Genomic DNA, 21,528 nt, shown 5'->3' with positions numbered 1-21,528 from the left:
ACAAGTTTATTACAGTTGGAAATATATAAATGTTTAAAATAATTTAGATTTTCACGTTCTCTCATATACTATTTAAAGTTATTTAGATATACTTTTGAGACCAAAAAAAAAAAAAGGGAATGGCGTACCCGGCGCGATACTATACGTCTGTGACTTAACACTGGGCCTGGCAGCGTGTACTCGTCGAATACGCAACGCGCAGCAGGCGCGACCCCATACGTACATGACGTAACGCGTGGCTTGGTACTGCGTACCCGTCGGATACCAAAGTAGTACCTGGGGTGACTTCATGTGTATATGATGTTACGCGGGACGCGGTGCCACGAACTGGTCGGATACGAAATGCGCATCATTTACGAGTTTAGCAATATGGCGGATAGGATTTGTGTGGTGCTGGAGCTTGGTACGCTACCGGCATGGAAGTTCAGTTTCCTCTTCCCCTTCTCCCCCCCCAAAAATATAAAAAAAAATTAGGAAGATATAAAACATTACATGATTTTTAAAGTTAAAAGCAAGAAGTATAATAGAGTTCCAAAATATTTAAAGATATAATAGAAAAAATATAGGTTTTATAAACATTAAAATATGAAATTAACATTTAAAAAACCTTCAAAATTCACTGAAAAAAACATGGGTTTTACCGACGTTATAGTTAGTTAAACATTTGACTCATATAAAACCAGAGAAATTCGCCTGTTATAGTTAGTTGAGCTAACTATAACTTGCGCGCCCGCAATGCACTGTTGATGATGTCACATATTACATCACTCATGACCTGGTCAGTGACATCAATGACTAGGTCATGACTGTCATCAGTGATGTCATTTGAGATGTCATCACTGATGTCACTGACCATGTCATGAATGATGTAATATGTGACATCATCAGCAGTGGATTGCGGGCGCGCGAGATGTAGTTAGTACAACTAACTATATCGGAGGAATTTCAATGGTTTTGTTAGAGTGAAATGTCCAGCTAGCTATAACACCCCTAAAACCTATGGTTTTTTCAGTGAATTTCTAAGGTTTTGTAAATGATAATTTTTAATGTATTAATTGTTATACTGATTATTTTGATACTGATTTACTACATTTTGTAAACTGTTTATTTTTAGATATTTAATTTTTTTTAATTGCATTCTACATTACAATACAAAATATACTTTCTCAGAATGAATTACTTTAGTTTAAATACTTTGCAAATAGGCAATAGACTTTTAAGAACAGTAGTTACAGTTGTTGCAATGGGCAACACAATTTCAAACACAATGCAACATTGAGCTCAATGTGAATTTCTAGTCCAATGCAATTAGTTACTTTATGGATTACTTTTCTAACCAGTGGACTGGATCCTAGATTCAGTCCTTGGACATCTCCTGTAAACAGTTGAGTAAAAGCCTTTTGGTTACAGTAGTGATTTTTAAGGAATACTATTGTATTTTAAAATTTGACACTTAGAAAAATTTTCACATAGAGTCACCAATGTTATCCTATGGCAGAAAATTCACTTAGCAGGTAAGTAGTGTTATCTTTTTCTTACTCAGTGGTGGATCCTGGATCCAGCACTGGACAATCTCCTGTAAACAGTTGAAAGAATGTGTTTGTCATGCAGACGATTTTTTAGGAATATTTTTAGTTTGTGAAAATAGACACTGAAACTTTTCTGGTGAAAACCACACAATGGATTCCTACGGAAGGAAATACAAGTTACTGGTAAGTAGGTTTAGAATTACTTTTCAGGGTCAGTGCTGGGCTAACAGATGCAGCCCTGGGTTCTCTCCTGATAACAGGTGAGTAAATTGGAATTCGTAGGTCGGATGATTTTAGAGGAATATTTGTACAATGGTGAAGGAAGGGGGCAGGGCCTGAGGTGACGTGTGCAAACACGCCCTGTGGCGCGTTTTAAGTTGGGGAATTAATTCCTCTTCAATCCAGAGGTCCCCTGGGGTCAACTAGCCCACCAGGTACCTCTAGTATGCGCCAGATGTGGCGCTTGCTGGAGGTACCTGGTGGGCTAGTTGGCCCCTAGGGTAACTCTGTATTGAAGAGGAATTAATTCCCCAACTTAAAACGCACCACAGGGCGTGTTTGCACACGTCACCTCAGGCCCCGCCCCCTACCTTCACCACTGAGCAAACGCGCCCCGTGACGTGTTTTAAGTTGGGGGATTAAGTTCCCTTGAATCCTGAGGTCCCCTGGCGGCCAACTAGGCCATCAGGTACCTCCAGTAAGTGTCTCGGAGCTGCGTTGCAGAGAGGTGTAAAAAGGGGCGTGGCCTCATTACACCTCTCTACAACGCAGCCTCCTGGTGCATACTGGAGTTTCCTGGTGGGCTAGTTGGCCCCCAGGGACCCCCAGTGTTCAAGGGGAATTAGTTCCCCCTCTGCAAACGCGCCAGGGGGTGCGTTTGCAGAGTGGTGTAAGGAGGGGGCGTGGCCTCCGGCCCGATCCCGTTTTTTTTTTTGTTTGTTTGTTTTTTTTTTTTTAGAAGGGGGGCTGTGTAGCCCCCCTTCTTTTCCCATTTTTTTGGGCCCTGGGGACCCCACCCCCCCAGGGACTGCCCCCATTTTTTGTTAATTAAAAAAGAAAAAAATCGGGAAGGGGTCACGTGGCCATTATTTGCCCTGGGGACCCCATCCCCCGGGGCCGGCCATTGTTTTTTTAAACATTTTTAATCTGGGAGGTGGGCCGTGTGGCCCCCCTCCTGGGCCACTTCTGGCCCCGGTGACCCCATCCCCCGGGGCCTGGCCTCTGTTGGGAGCCGTGGGGGGGTCCCCAATCCCCCCACGGTCCCAGCCGGCTCCCCGCGTCCTGCGGGAGCCGGCATTGCTTTTCCACATGGGGAGCAGCTAACATGCTGCTCCCCATGTGGAAAAGCAATCCGCTTTGCTTCATTGAAGCAAGAGCAGGTTTCCCTGCTCTCGCTTCAATGAAGCAAAGCAGTTTGCAATGACAGGGCAGCAGCCGCGAGGCTCCCGCCCTGTCATTGCAAACTACAGTGTCCCGGGGGTGGGCACCCCGGGTCACTGCAGGAGCCGGCCCTGTCGGTCCCCAGGGCCTATTCAAGGCTCCAGGAGGGGGGCCGCGTGGCCCCCCTCCCACATTGACAAGTTGCCCCGGGGGGTGACGTTCCCCGGGGCTGGGGGGGCCTGAGAGCCCCCCCATCCCAAATTACTTCAAGGCCCGGGGGGGGTGGTGGTCCCCGGGGCTGTGGGGGGGCCGTGAGCCCCCCCGCATATACTATATTTGAGCCCCGTGGGGGTGGTGGTCCCCGGGGCAGTGTGGGGGGATTGGGTCCCCCCACACTTTTTAATTCTGCCCCCGGGATTTGGCCCCCCTGGCCAATTACCAAATTCGCAATGGGTGCGCGAATCTCGCTGTTTGAAAAAAAAAAATGCGTTTATGGCCCTTGGGGTCCTTGTGGGACCCCCTGAGCAGGCCTAGGGGGTCAGGGTGTTTCTACCCTGCCCCCTTTTTGCGTTTTTTGTGTTTGTTTTATAGGTTTCTTGTGCCTCGGTTCTACCGATGCACAAGATGGCTGCCAAAACTTCCTGATCTGGAGTGTTGACAGCCAATTAGAACACAGGTCGTGCGCGGCAGGGTGCGCGCTGGGTGGGGGTAGGGTGCACGGATCCCAGGAGGCCATAGATATATCTATGATTTTACTTTTGATTTTCTCGGGAACTACTGAACGGATTTACACCATTTAAGCAAAAGGCACGAGTCTGAACTGAGGACTACCTCTTTGCCAAATTTGGTGTAACTCCGTTCAGCAGTTCGGGCTGTAGCTGTGGCAAAATGTCCTATGGGAAAATGCATGGGGAAAACGCGTTTTGGGACCCCCCTTTTTTCTCGGCCCCCGCTTGATGAATCGCCGTGAAATTTTCAGGATCGGAGCGGACTGGAGCTGGCCAAAAGTTTGGAAAATTTCGCAAAGATTTGTCAATCGGCGCCAACGTTATTCCAAATAGAATGTTGCGGATTTCCTATGGAAAATAGGTCCTAACTATATCTACCTACTGGCGACTGCCAGTAGGTAATATATATTCATTCAGCTGTTCCTTCCCGCCCCCCCCCACGTTAACATCGCACCAGTTTCTCTGAGTCTTGATGACTTTCCACTACGCTAAACTGAATTATAGAAAACAAAGCTTCTCCTAATCTCACCTCCACTTGCCCCTACTCACTGCTCCACCCCGGCTCAGTCCTGGGTTGACCGAGTTAAAATCTTGAGTAGAAGCTGGGATTTATAAAGTGTACTAAATCCAAGGATTCACTCTGTACAAATAACTTAAGGTGCTAATCACAAAGGTAACTTTACACATTAGTAAATTTACATGTATAAAATTACTTTTATGCTTTATTGATGCAGGTGATATTCTGCTAACTTTAAATAGAGCCTTAGAGATGCTAAGAAATGCTTCCTGGATGATCTTACTCCAAAGATCATTATGTCCCTGCTAATAGTATGTAGTAGGACACTGGTGTTCGGTCCATAAGAAAGGCATGTTTGACCCATTCCTGATGCACACAAACGAGCCTTCCCGCAACAGCAAGATGAAGGTCTGAATGAAGCCTGGCCCCATGCCAAAACCTAGTTCCTGGGTATTGGATAATGTGTCTCCTACATTCCTCCTCATGCATAATTTTAGCTTACTATGTGTAGACCTCAGTTTGAGTTTGGAACCTTCAAAATATTGTGCCAATAGGGTGGCCAAGTAGAATTATAATTTTTAGATCAGGAGACCTCAGAAAGCAAGTTTACTGCTGTGAAAGGCATAACAAAGAACGTTTTCAGACTTGGAATTGAGGTGTAGGTGAAGAGTTGCCTCCATATGGAAAATACATTTTACCTGTGGGGCACAAAAAAATGATGTACTCATGTTAATTTTCCCACCCGATCCATAATATACATGTGCACATTTTATGAATTTGAGCAGGACATTTCTCTACCTTATTTTAGCAACTATTCTTGGTTGCATTTATTATTTTGGTGCTTTAATATATATTTATTTTTAATAATGTCTGTAAGCATTGTCCCCACTTCGCCAGCAAAAACAAATTGAAATAGTGTTCTTGATGGGTATTCACTTTTTGGTATTTTCATTTCAGAACATGCTTGCAGGTGCCTTATTTGGCCCATCGTTGGGACTTTTCCTGTGCTGTACGTTGACGTCTCTGGGTGCAACATGCTGTTACCTGCTTTCTGATGCCTTTGGAAAACAGTTTGTAGTCTACTATTTTCCTGAGAAAGTAGCAGTGCTTCAGACTAAGGTAAATCTAATACGAAAGCCTGAACCCCTTAAGTGATAAGATCCCCATTATCTTATATTCACTCCACTAGCTGCAAGCTACTGCAGTGCAAAACGTTTGCAAACTGTTTCCCAACTTTGCAGTTCAAAATTCACATTTAAGTGATTACAGCCAAAACATAAAGGCATACTTGTCTAATTAATTAAAATTTGTTTTAATTAATACACATATAAAGTCACGCTTTATAAAAGGTAATGTGTTGTGATCCAAACTTGTATAGTGTATTTAACCTTTGCTGAAAACAGTGGTGTACACCACTAAGGGGTGCTCAGCTCAATGTGTTAACTTCGTATTTACCTAGACTGAAAATGCCCATGTTCTGTCCATTTAGACTTTTTTTGTTTTTAAAATGTTTTAGTATTTCTTAAGTTTCTAGAACACTCACTTATCCCGATGACTTAACCCCTTTCATGCTCATGACTGAACCATTCCGTCATGAGCACACTTTAAAAAAATCACTCTGCTGTAAACAGCAGAGGCATTTCCCTTTTTTTTTTTTTTTGCATTCGGAGGTGGGTAAGAGCTTCTTCAACCTCCCAAAGTATGTTTAGGGTTTTCATTGCAATGACGATCGCGCGCTGTCGTCATTACAATGAAAACGAAACAGACTTAGTTTCAGTTTCACAGTTTCGGTGCTTGTGGGGCTATCTCAGACCCCCGAGCACCGAAAAACATGGGAGCGGTATCGTTGGAAAGGGGGAAAATCTCCCCTTTCCAATGGAACCCTTCCCTAGTGGATCCCTGCTTGGGGATCCTCAAGCAGCGATCCACCCACTAGCCACCAGGGAGGAGGGAGCAGCCCTTTGGACAAGGGTCCTTTCTCCCCCCATACAATTTTGCCTGACAGCCTTTCTGCCTTCCCCGAGGCGGCAGAAAGCGCCCTAGAGGCCAGGGATTTAAAAACATTTTTTATGAGCCAGGGGTGGGGGCTGCCCAGAGGGGTATGCCAATGCCCTCACCCCCCGAAGAACGCATAAGACTTTCTGCCCCCCCCCGAGGAGGCAGATGGGGGCAATAGCCCCTGATCTGCACCCGAAGGGTGGGGGGGGGCAGAAAGCTCACTAGGCCCGGGTTTTTATTTTTTCATATATCTACACGTAGGGGTGGGGGCTGCCGAGAATGGTCATGCCAATGCCTCCACCCCAAATTTCTTTTTGCCAGAAAGCCCACTAGGCACCAGGAATATTTTTTCTCCAAAGTTAGAATAGGCATGCCAATGCCCCCACCCCGCCCAAAATAATGCCAGTCTTTTTGCCCCCCAGAAGGCAGATGGGGGCAGTAGCCCCTGATCTGCCCTCCGGGGGTGGAGGGCAGTAAACCCACAAGGCACCAGGAATTTCTTTTTATGTACTTAGGAGTGGGCGCTGTCCAGAATTGGCATGCCAATGCCCACCCCCCCAAAAAAAATGCTAGAGTCTGGGAGGCAATAGCCCCTTATCTGCCCTTGTGGAGGCAGAAAGCCCTCTAGGCACCAGGGATTTAATTCCCTTAAAGTTCGTGTTGGGGGCTGCCAAGAATGGGCATGCCAATGCCCCACTCCTCCAAAAAAGCCACAGTCTTTCTGCTCCCCAAGGAGGCAGATGGGGCAGTAGCCCCTGATCTGCCCCCCGGGGGGCATAAAGCCCACTAGGCACCAGGGATTTTTTTTTGGTTTATTCTACACGTAGGGGTGAGGGCTGCCCAGAATGGGCATGCCAATGCCCCCACCCTCAAAAAATTACCAGTCTTTCTCCCCCCCCCCCCCCCCGGGAGCCAAATGGGGGCAATAGCCCCTTATTTGCCCCCTCGGTGGGCATAATCCCACTAGGCACCAGGGGTAAATCTTTTTCAAAATTCCAGGTTGGGGGCTGCCCAGAATGGGTATGCCAATGCCCCCCTCCCCCAAAAAAAGATGCCAGTCTTTCTGCCCTCCCCAGGAGGCAGATAGAGGCAGTTGTACCTGATCTATCCCCGGGGGGGCAGAGAGCCCACTAGGCGCCAGCGATTATGCTGGCTTTTTTTATATGTAGGGGTGGGGGCTGCCCAGAATGGGCATCCCAATGTACCCACCCAAAAAAATAGCCACAGTCTTTCTGCCCCATTTGGGGGCATATCAGGGCAATAGCCCCCGATTTCCCCCCTCCCCAGGGCAGCAGAAAGCCTAATAGGCACAGACTTTTTTTTTCGGAATGTGCCTACCTGTGGATTTTGGGTCCTAGTGCAGCTGGCACCCAAGGAAACCTAGCAAACCTACACATTTGTTTTACACTTGACACCTAGGGGAATCCAGGATGGGGTGACTTGTCTGGCTCGCACCAAGTTCTGTTACCCAGAATCCCTTGCAAACTTTGTAAAAATAAAAAATAAACACTAATTTTCCTAACATTTCTGTGGTGGAAACTTCTGGAATCTGTGTGGATCCCAAAAATTCTACCCACCCCGCATTCCCCAAAGTCTTCCAAAAAAAATGGTACCTCACTTGTGTGGGTAGGCCTAGTGCCCGCGACAGGAAACTGCCCAAAACGCAACATGGACATACCACATTTTCACAGTGAAAACTGACCCTTTTTTTGCAAAGTGCCTAGCTGTAGATTTTGAACCCTAACTCTGCCGGCACTTAGGGAATGTTGGTTTTTTGATAAAGGCAGTCCCTGAAAGCTGGGAAAATTGTGATTTCAGCCCCACAAACCTTTTGTTGATACCACTTGCAGTTTAAAAAACTGACACTTTCATTTGCAGCACTTTTTTCACCCCAAAAAAGAAAGTTAGCTGTATTTTGGCTAATTTCTGGGTTCCTTTCAGGGGAATCCACAAACCCTGGGTACCTTTATAATCCCCATGATGTTAGAAGAAAAGGATGCAAATTTGGCATATATACCTTATGTGGTCAAAACATTACAGTGGGCCAAGCGCGAACTACCCCATATAGCCAAAAAAAGGATTAGCACAGTGGGGCGAAAGGCTTAGCAACAAAGGGGTTAATACACTATGCATATAACGATGACTACAATACTAATAGCCCCAAACATGTTCCTTTGATACTTGGTTATGTTGTGTCTTCAACTGCTACTTGGAAATTAGTTTTTCACCCGTGCATGGCATCATCATTTATTTAATAATAATTCACCACAGTGCAATGGCAGATGACATTTTTCCAGTTTTGTTTTTGGCGAATTGCTTTTATTTTCTTCAGTGTTTACATGGCCAGTAGATTGACTTCACATATATTATGAACTTAAAACGTGTGACCTTATTGATTCACGAGTTTTATATAGTGCTGGCTCGACCCAAAGGCATCAGAGTACCTTACATATTATGTGAGTAAGTTTACTCGAAGTACATGTGGGGTACATATGGGAACCGGACTATCTTAATACAATTTAGTAAGCAAAGTAATGAAAATATAGAATTGAGGTAGTGTAAAATAGTCAGAAGGTATAGACCGAACAAGGTATCAGACTGCTTTACATATAATGTGAGTACGTTTACTCGAAGTACGTGTGGGGTTTCTTAAGGAACATAATTAATAGTCTTCATCCAAATGAAGTAAAGAAAGTACAGAAACTACAGAATTGAGGCAGTGTTAAATAATTACTAAGAGTATATGACAAAAACAATTATTTTTGTCCTGTAGTTGGAGACAGAATAGAGACTGAACGAGTCAGATGGCTGCCTCTGCTTGTCTAGTCAATGAGGGTAGGGTTTTAGGGAACAGGGATCCACCTGTGCTTGCATTGAGGAAGCAGTAGTTGAGTAGTAGAGCTTTAAGGTCCTGTTTGAAGCAGGAAAAGGAAGCGTTCAGGTGCTAAATGTCTCCGGGTGATTTAATTTTGTAGTAGAGTTGAGTGTCATCAGCATTTAGGTGATAGTTGACCCTTACTTGGTTCAGGATAACTGTGAGGGGTTCCAGGAGGAAATTAAATAGTGCTGGGGAGAGAATTTAGCCTTGAGGTACACCTTGTGGAACACGAGAAGGTTTCGAGAGGCAGCTGTTAATTCTTATTTGTTGTGATCGATGTGCACATAGGAAGTGAACCATCTTAGGACTGTGCTCTTAATACCAGGGTGGTTCTTGAGTGTCTCTAGTAAAGCTGGGTGATAAACTGTAGCAAACACAGCAGATAGGTTGAGTAGGATTAGGAGGCAGGAGTTGCTTTAATCTAGGCATCTGTGGATGTCATCTGAGATATTGAGCAATTCAGTTTCTATGCTACAGCCTTTCCATAAACCGGATTGGAATGTGTTGTGGAGGTTGAATTTGTCTGTGTTGATTGAGTTGTATCAGAATACAATTCTCCATCGTTTTGGCTAGGAAAGGAAGGTTGGTGATAGGTCTGAGGTTAGTGAGGTCATTGGAGTCCACCCTTGTTTTTTTGAGAGTGGGTGTGATTTGGCCAAGTTGGAGGAAGTCCGGTACATGGCCTGATGGGAGAGGTGTTGATTATTTTGATCTACAATGGGGAGATAATATGGTTGAGGTTGTGTACTGGGGAGGACAGGAGGGGATCAGAAATGTGGGATGTGGGCTTCAAGTGTGTGATAATGGTGACGTCTTCTCCTTCTGTCGTTGGTTTGAAGTCAATTCACTTAGCAATGTTTTTTGGTTGTAGGAGATCCTTTTAGTCTTTGGTTATTCTAGGGGTACACCAGTCCTTAGTTAGGTCTTTGGGAAAAGTTACCGTGGTAACCTGAGAGTCCACGAAGCTGGTGGGTTGGGAAGTCAGACTTCTGTCATGGCTAAGAAATTGTTCAAGTTATTTGTCAATGAAGATTTTCGATATTTCTTTACAGCGTTCATTGGTGGCTATTATTTAGTGTTGGGAGGTGAGAGTAGGTTGTTTTATTATGCTGACGATTTCCCATTGTCTTTTCCTCACAAGGTCAAGTTGGTTGTGAAAGAAGAGGCTTTTGCTCTGAAGAGGTGTTTCTCATAGGAGAGCCATTCGGCCCTTAGGTGTGAGAGGTGTGCTGGTGAGGGGTTCTGTCTTCAAAGCTTTTCTGTCTGTCTTAGTTTCCTCCTCTCTTTGTTAAAATCGAAGTTGAACCAGGATCTAGAGTACATTTTTCTAGAATGCTTTAGTTTGAGCTGTACCACTTGGTCCAGAAGGTCGTTCATTGCTGAGTTGTAGTGGGCGGTGAGGTCTTCTACTGTGGGAAAGAGAGGTTGCTAATCTAGTTAAGCTCTGATCCTGGATTCTAGCTCTGTTGGTGAGATCTATTTGATGTTACTGGCCTATCCTGTGGATTTTTTGGCTGGGGTTCAGTTAGGATATGGGGGAGGCCTTGAGATTGAACAATATTAGATGGTGGTCCGACCAGTCACTGGGCATGATGGATCAAATAGAGACAAGCTCAATTCTGGTAATTATCAGGTTTAGCGCAGCGCCTTAAGATCATTTATATGAAGATGGTTTACTAGGATATGGACTGTGGAATCTTCTGTGTCATTCCTGTGTAGGTTGAAGTCACCTAGGAACAGATCATTGGTGTCAATCAGGGTGAACTGTGTTATTTGGTCAATTAGTTCTTCTTAGAAGAGTGTGCGATAACCCATGGGGTGGTAGGTGGTGTGGGGTTTGGTAGAGGTACTGCCTTCGGTTGTGAGTTAGACGTTAAGGTATTCAAAGGTCGAGTATTTCATGGTCTCTAGGGTGGTAAGCTGGGTTTCCTCTTTGTGGATTATAGCTAGCCCACCACCAGTATGTCCTGGTCTGTTGTCTGAAGATGGAACAGCCAGGTGGTGTGAGCAGGTCTAGTATAGAAGTTGAGTGTTCATTAAGCCAGGTTTCGCTTAGGAAAGCAATGTCAATTCCGTCAGCCAGTATAGGTCCAGCAATTTCTGAGACGTGTTTAGCTGCTGAACGGCAGTTCAGGAGCAAGCATGTTCGAGAGTTAGGACTATTACTAGTGGAGTGGAGTGTCTGGATTTTTATTTTCTTTATAAAGATTTTATTAAGTTTTGCAATTTTGATGAAAAGACATATTACATAACATTTGTGTATACATTAGTTTGTTGAATCATAAACAAGACAACAAATGATGAATAGATAATATGACCAATAATAGAATCATAAGTTATGCCTTCAGGGAACCTATCTACATATATAGATCATAGAAATAGTCAGTACAAAGTAGTGATAATGAATTCCAATATGCAATTTACATGTATAAGCGATATTCTGATCTCAATCCTGACTGCATTGTCCATTAGCTCGCTATAAGAACTGTGCTACTAAAAAACGAAGTGTCCGTCTCATTTTCCACTGGGGGGGGGGGCGGGCAGATCACAATCAATCAGTTAATTTGTAAAGCGCACTACTTACCCGCAAGGGTTTCAAGGCGCTGAAGGGGGAGGGGGGTGGGGTGGGGTGGGAGGGGGGTTGCTGCTACTGGTCGAAAAGCCAGGTCTTGAGTCGTCGGTGGGAGAAGGACCTGCCTCCGGATGTGGTTCTACGGATGCGCGGGACCGTGGCCAGGGCGTGGTCGGCAGAGCGCAGTTTCCTGTTGGGTACGTAGAAGTGGAGTCGACTGTTGAGATAGGCTGGGCCGGTTTTGTGGAGTTCCTTGTGTACGTGGATCAGGAGCTTGAAGGAGATTCTTCTGTCGACGGGGAGCCAGTGCAGGTTCCTCAGGTAGGGGGTGATGTGGTCGCGGCGCGGAACGTCGAGGTTCAGGCGTGCAGAGGCGTTCTGGATTCTTTGCAGTCTGTTGATGAGCTTGGTCGGGGCTCCAGCGTAGAGGGCGTTTCTGTAGTCGAGTCTGCTGCTGACCAGGGCCTGGGTGACTGTTTTCCTCGTGTCTGTCGGGATCCATCTATAGATCTCTGCGGAGGGTGTTGAAGCAGGTAGAGGAGACTGCGTTGACTTGTTTGGTCATGGTGAGTTTCGAGTCGAGGATGAACCCCAGGTTGCGTGCGTGGTTGGTAGGAGCAGGGGGTGTCCCCAGTAATGCGGGCCAACAGGAGTCATCCCATGCTGAGTGGTTAGGCCAGAGGATGAGGATCTCCATCTTGTCTGTGTTCAGCTTGTGTCTGCTTTCCGCCATCCAGTCGGCGACAGCCTTCATTCCCTGGTGGAGGTTGGATTTGGCGGTGAGGGGGTCCTTGGTGAGGGAGAGGATCAGCTGCGTGTCGTCGGCGTAGGAGATTATGTTGAGGTCGTGCTGTCGGGCGATGCGTGCGAGTGGTGCCATGTAGACGTTGAACAGCGTTGGGCTGAGGGAGGATCCCTGCGGGACGCCGCAGATTATCTCGGAGGCTTCGGAACGGGGGGAGGCAGACTCTGAGTTCTGCCGGAGAGGAAGGAGGCGGTCCAGTCCAGGGCCTTGTCTCGGATCCCTGCGTCATGGAGGCGCGTGCGTAGTGTGCAGTGGCAGACGGTGTTGAAGGCGGCGGAGAGGTCCAGGAGGATGAGGGCCGCCGTCTCGCCGTTGTCTAGCAGGATCCTGATGTCGTCTGTGGCGGTGATGAGGGCGGTCTCGGTGCTGTGGTTGCTGCGGAATCCTGGTTGGGAGGGGTCCAGGATGCTGTTGTCTTCGAGGTGATGGGTGAGCTGGATGTTAACTATCTTCTCGATTACCTTTGCTGGGAACGGAAGCAGGGAGATGGGCCAGAAGTTCTTGAGGTCACTCGGATCCGCCTTGTGTTTCTTCAGTAGGGCGTTGATCTCAGCATCTGTATAGTTTTTAGTCTGGCATTCCGCACACACACCTGGGGTATTCAAGGATCTGCATCCATTCCCTGTCAGTAAATTCCCTAGACAACTCCGCCTCCCATCTGTGATGAAGAGCCAATAGGGAAACTCCCAAATGGGACCGTAGGCCTGGATACAACCATCGAACCAGGTGTCTGCCAAGTCCCATTATGTGCAGTGTCTGTAATAGTCTAAAGGTCGGCGGTTCTTTCTGATCCACTAACCAGTACCTATGCACATATAGTGTAATTGCGGCATGTGTTAAGTATAGTGTCGGAGGGCCGAATAGGTCTGTACAAATTCCTCATGAGGCATTGGGTTTCCATCCAGAAATAAGTCTCCTACAGTGGTAGCAGCAGACTCCACCCAACCACGTAATCTAGTAGCAGATAATATTCCCTGTAACGTGGATAAGCCGCACAGGGGTACATTTGGAGCATATGGTGCAGGTGCACTGGTATATTTCGTCGCCAGCCTCCAATAGTAGAGTGCGATATGTAAAAGAAAGGGAGGGTCTTTCACCTGAGGTGCTCCTGGGCATACTCAGGACTGTAGAGTCCCAACCCGTAAGCGTTCGGGCCAATAGCTTATCTCAAATAGAGCATGACCAGCCAACCAGTAGGCTAACCATTGTAGTTGGGCCACTATGGAATAGGCTTTGGAATCTGGTGCTTCCATACCCCCTTCAGTACTTGGTAACTGCATTTTAGCGAAAGCTAATCCGTGACGGCCCGGACCCAAAGTAATGATGTCAGTAACTTATCCAGTGCTCTGTAGATCCAGGCAGGAAGGATCACAGGGAGATTTGCAAATTGATACAGTAGTCTAGGGAGCATAACCATCTTAGAAACAGCTATACGACCTGCAGTGGTTAAAGGCAAGGTATTCCAAACACTACTTGGGTTCTGAGGTTATTGAGTGACTGGACAACATTTCCATCTACTGTGTCCGAGGTAGTTCTGTAAATAAGGATCCCCAAATATTTAAAGGTAGTGAGTTCTACCCTGAACTGCATGAGACCTATTTGAGGCGTGGGGAGAGTGTATGTGTCATAAAACGAAAAAGCCACGTATTTGGAGGCATTAAGGCGCAGTCCAGATATCTCCACAAATTGGTCAAACAGCAATGCGACAGGTGCCATATCTACATGCAGAGCTGCAAACTAAAGCAAGATATCATCCGCATATGCTGAGGCAGTGTGACGTAGCTGACCCATCGGGATGCTATATGGTGCCATAGTGCAACGCAGCTGTTTTGCCAGGGGTTCTAAAGCAAGCACAAACAGCAAGGGAGAAACGGGCAGCCCTGTCGTGTACCCCGAAACACATTATAGGCTGGGGAGATAGTAGTACCATCTTGGCCCTTGCCGTAGGTCTAGTATTAAGTAGCTCCAACCATTTAATAAATGTTGAGGGAATACCATATTTAGCCAAGGCAGCCAGCATATATGACTAACTTCAAGAGTCAAGGCTTGACGGATATCTAGGGAAAGACAACCTGCATGGGGAGAATCGAATTGGGCAGAATATTAAAGGGCATAGAATCGACGTATGTTCAAGGAGGTGCTGCGGTTGGGTATAAAGCCGCATTGATCCGTATGAATCAGAGTGGGGAGTAGGGGGAGTAGGGGGAGCAGTCTCGATGCGAGGAGTTTACTAAGAATTTTGTATTCTGTATTGATCAACAGGGGCCTATATGAAGTAAGATCTACTGGGGACGTACAAGGTTTTTACATAGAGGTCACTATCGCCTGCCTGGTCATAGGGGGTAAGGCTCCCTCTGCCAGGGCAGTAGTATATAGCTGGAGCAGTTTAGGGACCATGTGTGCTGCGAAGGTGGAATAGAACTCGATGGGGAGCCCATCCGAACCTGGTGTCTTGTTGCGAGCAATCCCTTGTGTAGCACCCTGGATTTCCGGCGCGATCAGGGGGGCTGCTGAATCCTCCGCTTGATCTGCAGTGATGGTGGGAAGCTCTATTGAGCCCAAGAAGGTATCGGTGGCATCTGCCACATCATGAGAGGAGGCGGGGTACAGGTCTGCATAATAATCATGGAATGTCTTATTAATGTCTACCCGAGTGGTGAGCAACTCACGGTGGTTATTACGTATGGCCAGAATAGGTGTGGGGGAGGCTGGGGTGTAATCAATCTGGCCAGCAGTGTGCCTGACCTGTCGGAATCTGCATGTGTGCATAGCATGTATATACGCAAGTCTATCACTCTCAAGTGTTCTAATAGCTCAGCATATCTAATTCTGGCCATCTATAGGTCCGGTTCTTTTCTGTTATCAGACTGAGCAGCTACTTCTAGCGCTTGTAACAAATCTTCTTGATCTGTGAGATCCCGTACAGCTTCTCGCCGAATCCCTATCAGCATCCCCATAGAAACCCGTCGGATTATTACCTTAAATGCTTGCCCTTCAATAATCCTAGACGTTGCCGTACCCTTGTCAGTAAAGTATGTGTTAATGGTAGTGGCTAATTTATAACTGATAAATCAGGTCTTCTAATTGTAGCGGATGTAGACGCCATGTGGGGGTCCGACCCCAATTAAGAACCAACTCCAAGGGATTGTGGTTGGAAATAGTTTTACCTAAATATGCGGTACGCTCTCATAGGGAACAAGTCTGTAGAACAGAGGAAATGGTCTAGATTCGTGTGCAGGGACTGCGGATAAGAATAGAACGAGTACTCTCGCATACCAATGTGTTGCATCCTCCATATGTCCAACAGTTCTCACCCCTTCGCCCAGTTTGTCAAGTTGACCGCTTGTACAGTGGCGGCCACATTAAGGGAGGGTGTGATCGGTCAAGGTGAGTATCAAACACAGCATTGAAATCCTCCCCCCCCCCCCCCCCCCCCCTAATCATCCATGGATATTGTGCCCAGTGTGATGGGGCCTGTGAAAGGCAAGAACGTAAGGCATCCTGATCAGTATTATGCGCATAAATTGAGCCCAAGACAACCCGTACATCATCTAATATTCCCAGTAATAACACATCTCCCTTGATCGTCGTTTCTACTCTCGGTCAGTGAGAAAGGGACTCCTGCTCGCAGCCAAATCGCCACTTCCCAGGAGAAGGAAGAGTAGACCGTATCATATAACTGGCCCCTCCAACTTCTCTGTACCTTATTAATTTCAGTAGAGATCAAATGCGTTTCTTGGAGATATACGATCTGTGCCCAGCGGCGGTGTAATTGGGCAACTATCCTATGCCGCTTTTGTATCGAACCCATCTCCAGTATATTCCAGGAGATGATAGTATATGACTTTGCTACAGACATAACATCCAATCATGCATCCCATCCCTCCCCCACCCCCCACAGGCCCCCATCCCCACACCCCCAGGAACATCCAGAAACAGACCAGTAGCTTAAACAAGGGAACAAAAACCCAATACCGGGTCAAACGACTAAACTTCGGTCGACCAAACTTCTCGCCCATGGGGTAGGCTGCTTACTTTAGATACGTAAGTATCGACTAGAAAAGAAGGTGTAACCCAGGACAGGCCGGGCCACAGGATCATAATATCTAAGTTTACCCTGCAGCCTCCTGTGGAGTCGTCTGTTTAGAACATGATACAGCAAATAAAGTAGCACCTGTAAAGCGGGGACTAGCCCAGGACATGTCGGGTCATAAGACCACAATGAATAAACATACCCTGCAACTCACAGTGGACCAGTCCAATATTGACTCATAAATCCTCCAACATTGCATAACAGACAAGGAAGAAATAGGATCCTGCCTAACAGGATGGACCAGTTTCGGAGAACTGTAAAAGTAATCCAGATCATGACACATTTACAACATTATTCAGCTAGCGGGTTGTTGCTCACTTGCGTGGATACAGAAGGAAATAATGCCATACTTCCCCCAGAGTCTGAGTCCGCGGAAACTTCCACCGATGCACTAGAGCTGATAGGCGCACAAGTGATCTGCAACGCCGAAGCTGAACAGAGAGCGGCACGTCTGCTCTCCAGCACAGACTGTTGTGATGGATGAGTGGCCACCGTGCTCTGTGTGGTGAGTCCTCTTCGCCTCCGACGCGGAAGGCGCCAGGGCTTTGGCTGTGGCTGTGTGTGGCGCACGACACTTGCAGTGTCAGGAAAATTCCTATCCAGCCATTCCCAAGCACTGTCAGGCGTGTCAAAGAAACAAGCGCGCTGATTATAGATGATCTTAAGTTTAGCAGGGAATAACTGGGCAGATGTCAGGCCTGCTGCGCGGGCCCGGGCCTTGACCCCCATAAATGGAGCACATAGGCGTTTGACTGTTAATGTATAATCTGGAAAGATGGAGATTTTGGTAGTGTCAAAAAAGGATAGGGCAAGTATCCCGGACTGCCTGCAAGATGTGATCCTGGTCCCTGTAATTCAGAATTGCGGGCAGCAGTGGTCTAGGGTTAGCACCAGGGAGAGGTTTCCGCATAGGCACTCAGTGGGCCCGTACCACTGTGAATTGCACCGAGAGGCCTGTGGGGGCCACTTTAGTTTTCAGCCAGTCCTCTATGAAGGTAGTGAGGTGCTGCCCCTCTGCCCCCTCCAGAAGCCCCACAATGTGAAGGTTGTTACGACGGGCCCTACCTTCCGCATCGTCAGCTTGGGCCTGCAAGTTCACAAACTGTTGCTGCAGCAGCTGTATGTGCACATCCTGCTCCTTCACTTGTGGTTGGAGCGTTGAAATCGAGTGGTCAGAGTTTTTCAATTTATTCGCCAGTAGTTTTTTATGGTCATCCTTAAGTAGGTTCAGGTCGGTAGATATAGTGCCTATTTGTTTCGCTACAGCTGAGCGCGATTTACGGATTTCCTGCAGGATCATATCCAGCTTGTCAATGCGAGGAAGAGGTGTAGTGACATCATTGGTCAGATGTGATTGCAATGAGGAGGTCTCAGAAGGCTGCGAGCCGGCCCGAGTCTGCTGTCGTCTTCGTCTTATTTCTACCCATTGTCGTCTGCAGTTCAACCGTGTCACAGAGTAGGCCACAACCAAGGTCACTCCGCGAGAATAGCCAATTGACAACACAGGTCAGTGATGAGTACTGTTGCAACCAGTATCTCCAATCGTCCGTCCCTATTGGGGGCAGTAAAGGCACGCCCCGATGAATGCAGGCACTATTGGTGGCAAAGAAGTTCCGGGTATACAACCGGGCAATTGAGGAGGAGGGGGGGTTCCTGGACCACTATTGCATCAAAAGGGGGGCCACCAGCACCGCCTGTGATGGATTAGTGTCTTGATAGGCCCCTATTCCTTTCCACCACCAGGGGCAAACACAGGTGCAGGGACGATCAGCGTACTCTCACTGCGCCATAGAAGAGACCCTTCTGGATCACCGCAGGCAGTGAAGGAACAGGTAAAAAAAGGGAGGGGGGGGGGGGGACCACCACCCTCACAGTACTCACTGCAAAGAGCGCCCCAGTGTAAACATCAGGCTCTAGGTAGAGGCTGCGCGTGAGGAGGCGCTCCAAAGCCCCAAATCCGCAATGGTAATTATGCCACAGGAATGACCGGTAGCACGAGGTCCATCCCTATGCAGCAGCAGTCCATCCCCATTGCCAGCAGATAAAGAGAGGGCCCCTAGAGTTAAGCCACGCACTCGCAGCATCAGGAGGAGCCGATGAGAAGGGCCAGGCCGCCAGTGCTCCCTCTATGGCAGGTACTGCAGGACATGACCGCCACATCAACTGCAGAAGCCGGAGGTGCCCGCCCTGCACACAGCATTGCTTGGCTCGGCCAGGGGATTGCGCAGCTCCTGAAGCACCAGACGTACTCACCGCGTCTCGGACAACGAGACCACTGCGCCAGGCCAAGAGGCCTATTAAAGAGCAATTAAGAGGTAGGCAAGGAGGAAGAAGGGGTGGAGACCCCGGTTCACCAGCACTAGAGTTCTGGCAGTCCCGCACCAGCGTATGTCCCACGATGACCAGAACCCCTCAGGTAGGCCGGCAGCCGGGGCCTCGCGCTGTGGGCCACTCAGTCGCGCTCGGTATGCAGTGGGGCACAGAGCATTAGGATAGTCTGATGTTCACGGGCCTTGGTCACCTCTGCACCAGGCGGCCGTATCTGGTTCACTCCGGGTGGCCCGCAATCGTACTCCAAAGGGTCTGAAGAGGGTGCACTATGGTCGTCGGAAGCTCCGGCAGCCGTGCACCACCTCACAGGAACGCAGGGCAGCCAGGGGCAGGCAGGAAATGCCAGATGAAGATCACGGGACCGGAGCTCGTTGCTTATGCGACCTCTATCTTGGGTTGCTAGCCACGCCCCCCTGAGTGGAGTGTCTGTATAGTGGTGTATTGAGCAGGTGGTCTAGAGGATATGTTAGCTCGAGTGATTCTATTTGTGCCCATGATAACAGGGATAGTGGTGGGAGGCTCGGGTCCACTTGTTGGGTTTTTGTGATGTATGATTTTGTTGAGTGATTCTGCTTCCTTAGACAAAATTAAGTAAATCAAAAGCTCCTTTGAATTCTAGTTAATCATAATCTATTTAAAATGTCTGATTGTTTTCTAACTGACCACTGAATTCAGTAATCCTTACTAAATTCTAAAAAATTTGAATCCGTTTAAACTATAAATGAATGTTCGAGGCATATGAGCTGCAGATTGTACACTTTTGCATAGATCGCCATCTGGTGTTGGGCCCGGATGTTTGCAGTTTGTTTTTCTTCTTGGACAGTCTTTGGAAGTCACGAGTTCGGTGACTCCTCCTTCGGTCCGTACTGCGCATGGGCTTCGGCTCCATCCTCAGATTGTTTTTTTCCGCCATCAGGCTCGGATGTGATACTTCGTGCTCCGGCTTCGAACCTTTCCAGTTCGACCTTCGACGGAAAATCCTCGTCCATCGAGATTCTTAAGAAAAATCATCATCTTCATCTCTCTCGGCGGCACTTTTCGATTCCAGACATCGGCACCGGCCTACGGGCCTCCCTCGACTCCGGTCTTGGCCGATGGAAAGGACTCCCTTCAAAAAGTGCCCAAAATGTGGGTCTAAATTTCCCCACACCGACCTCCATCAGGTGTGTAACCTCTGCCACTCTCCCGAACACTAGGCTCGAGACTGCCCCGCCTGCAAGTCTTTTCGATCGAAAAAGACCATCCGGGATCGAAGAGCTCGACGCACCATGGCGCACTCATCGACTTCGGCTCCACCCGACCTCTTCGGAGACGACACCGGAGCTTCGGGGCAGCAGCACACAGAGCAGGAGGAAGAACTCGTCAGCGCTTCCGAGGCCGACGACTCTGACCTGGAGGAGATAACACCGGCGCAGAGGGTCGTGAGTACTTTACCCCCTCCCACTCCCGTACCCACACCGAAAGAGACTCCGGTTACACCTTCGCCTCCGGGCCTAGGGAAAACCAAACATACAGCTTCTATCACCCCACCTTCGGGCCCGGTGTCGAAGCATCATAAGTCTCCCGGCGGCTCGGGCTCGAGCCAGCCGACTCCTGGTGCCGAAAAACACCGTTCGGCACCGAAGAAAAGCACGCCCAGTTCGGCTCCGAAGTCATCGGGCTCGAAACCTGCACTCTCGGTGCCGATTAAGCATAAGCCCCTCGCCGCCGAAGCCCGCCTCGGCACCGAAGAAATCGGAGACCCCGAAAAAGCATGGCATGGAGAAACCATCGAAGCCCTCGGCTCCGAAAACATCGGCACCGACAGACGATTCGGTGCCAGAAGAACTATTTACGCCTGATCCTTATCAAAAAACTTTAACAAAGGATCCAAAGACTGGTCATTTAACTTTGTCTTCCAAAAAAAGACATTTACACAAGCCAGATCCTCCTCCACCGCCAAAACGGAAGGACTCTGCCACATCCCCCTTCAGAGTAACCTCCCCACCACCTCCTCCACCTCCTCCACCTTCTCCACCTCCCATATCTCCACCACCTTTGCCTCACCGCTCTCCAACCCCATCTCCAGACCCTGATTATGGAGATCCAGATTATGACCCGGCAGACGCCCCAATAGACCCCACACCTCCAGGGACACCAGACCCATGGGAGGATTACCACAACCCCGATGTACCAGATGTGCCTCAGGATGACATTTATCCATCCAGGCCGTCTCCTCCAGAGGACTCCCTGGGGTTCCACCACTTAATACAGCGGGCGGCACACTACCATGGGGTAGAATTACATAGCGAGCCAGTTGAGGACGATTTCCTACTGGACACTTTTGACATACAAGATAAGGCCTCAGCAATATTTCCCATGCTAAAAGGGGTAACCAAACATGCTGCAGAGGTTTTCAAGGACCCAGTCAGAGCTAGGGTACTAAACCCCAGGATAGAGAAAAAGTATAAAGCAGCCCCCACAGATCCTGCATATATTAAAGGATCTGCTCCCTTGGACTCATTGGTGGTATCCACAGCTAGGAAGCGGTCTAACTCTCAATCCTCAGGGGAGGCTCCGCCACCAGATAAGGAGTCAAAGCTCTTAGATGCGTCTGGTAAACGCACTGCCTCGCAAGCCGCGAATATGTGGCGCATTGCCAACACACAAGCTCTGCTTGCACGTTATGATAGAGCACATTACGATGAACTGGAGGCT

The 21,528-nt window shown here is 48.1% G+C and overlaps 1 protein-coding gene across 1 annotated transcript in view; it reads left to right on the top strand.

The window, feature by feature from the left end:
• The window catches only part of TMEM41A (transmembrane protein 41A), a 206,578-nt gene that overhangs the window by 142,155 nt on the left and 42,895 nt on the right, over positions 1 to 21,528 (top strand). The window contains exon 3 of the mRNA XM_085648733.1: positions 5,112 to 5,273. Within this exon, the coding sequence (XP_085504859.1) occupies positions 5,112 to 5,273 (162 nt within the window). The remainder of the gene's footprint in view (positions 1 to 5,111; positions 5,274 to 21,528) is intronic.

This window comes from Triturus cristatus, chromosome 3_2 (genome assembly GCF_964204655.1).
Source record: "Triturus cristatus chromosome 3_2, aTriCri1.1, whole genome shotgun sequence".
NCBI lineage: Eukaryota > Metazoa > Chordata > Amphibia > Caudata > Salamandridae > Triturus > Triturus cristatus.
The sequence above is the reverse complement of the archived record's forward strand: the minus strand, read 5'-3'. Positions and strand labels throughout refer to the sequence as shown.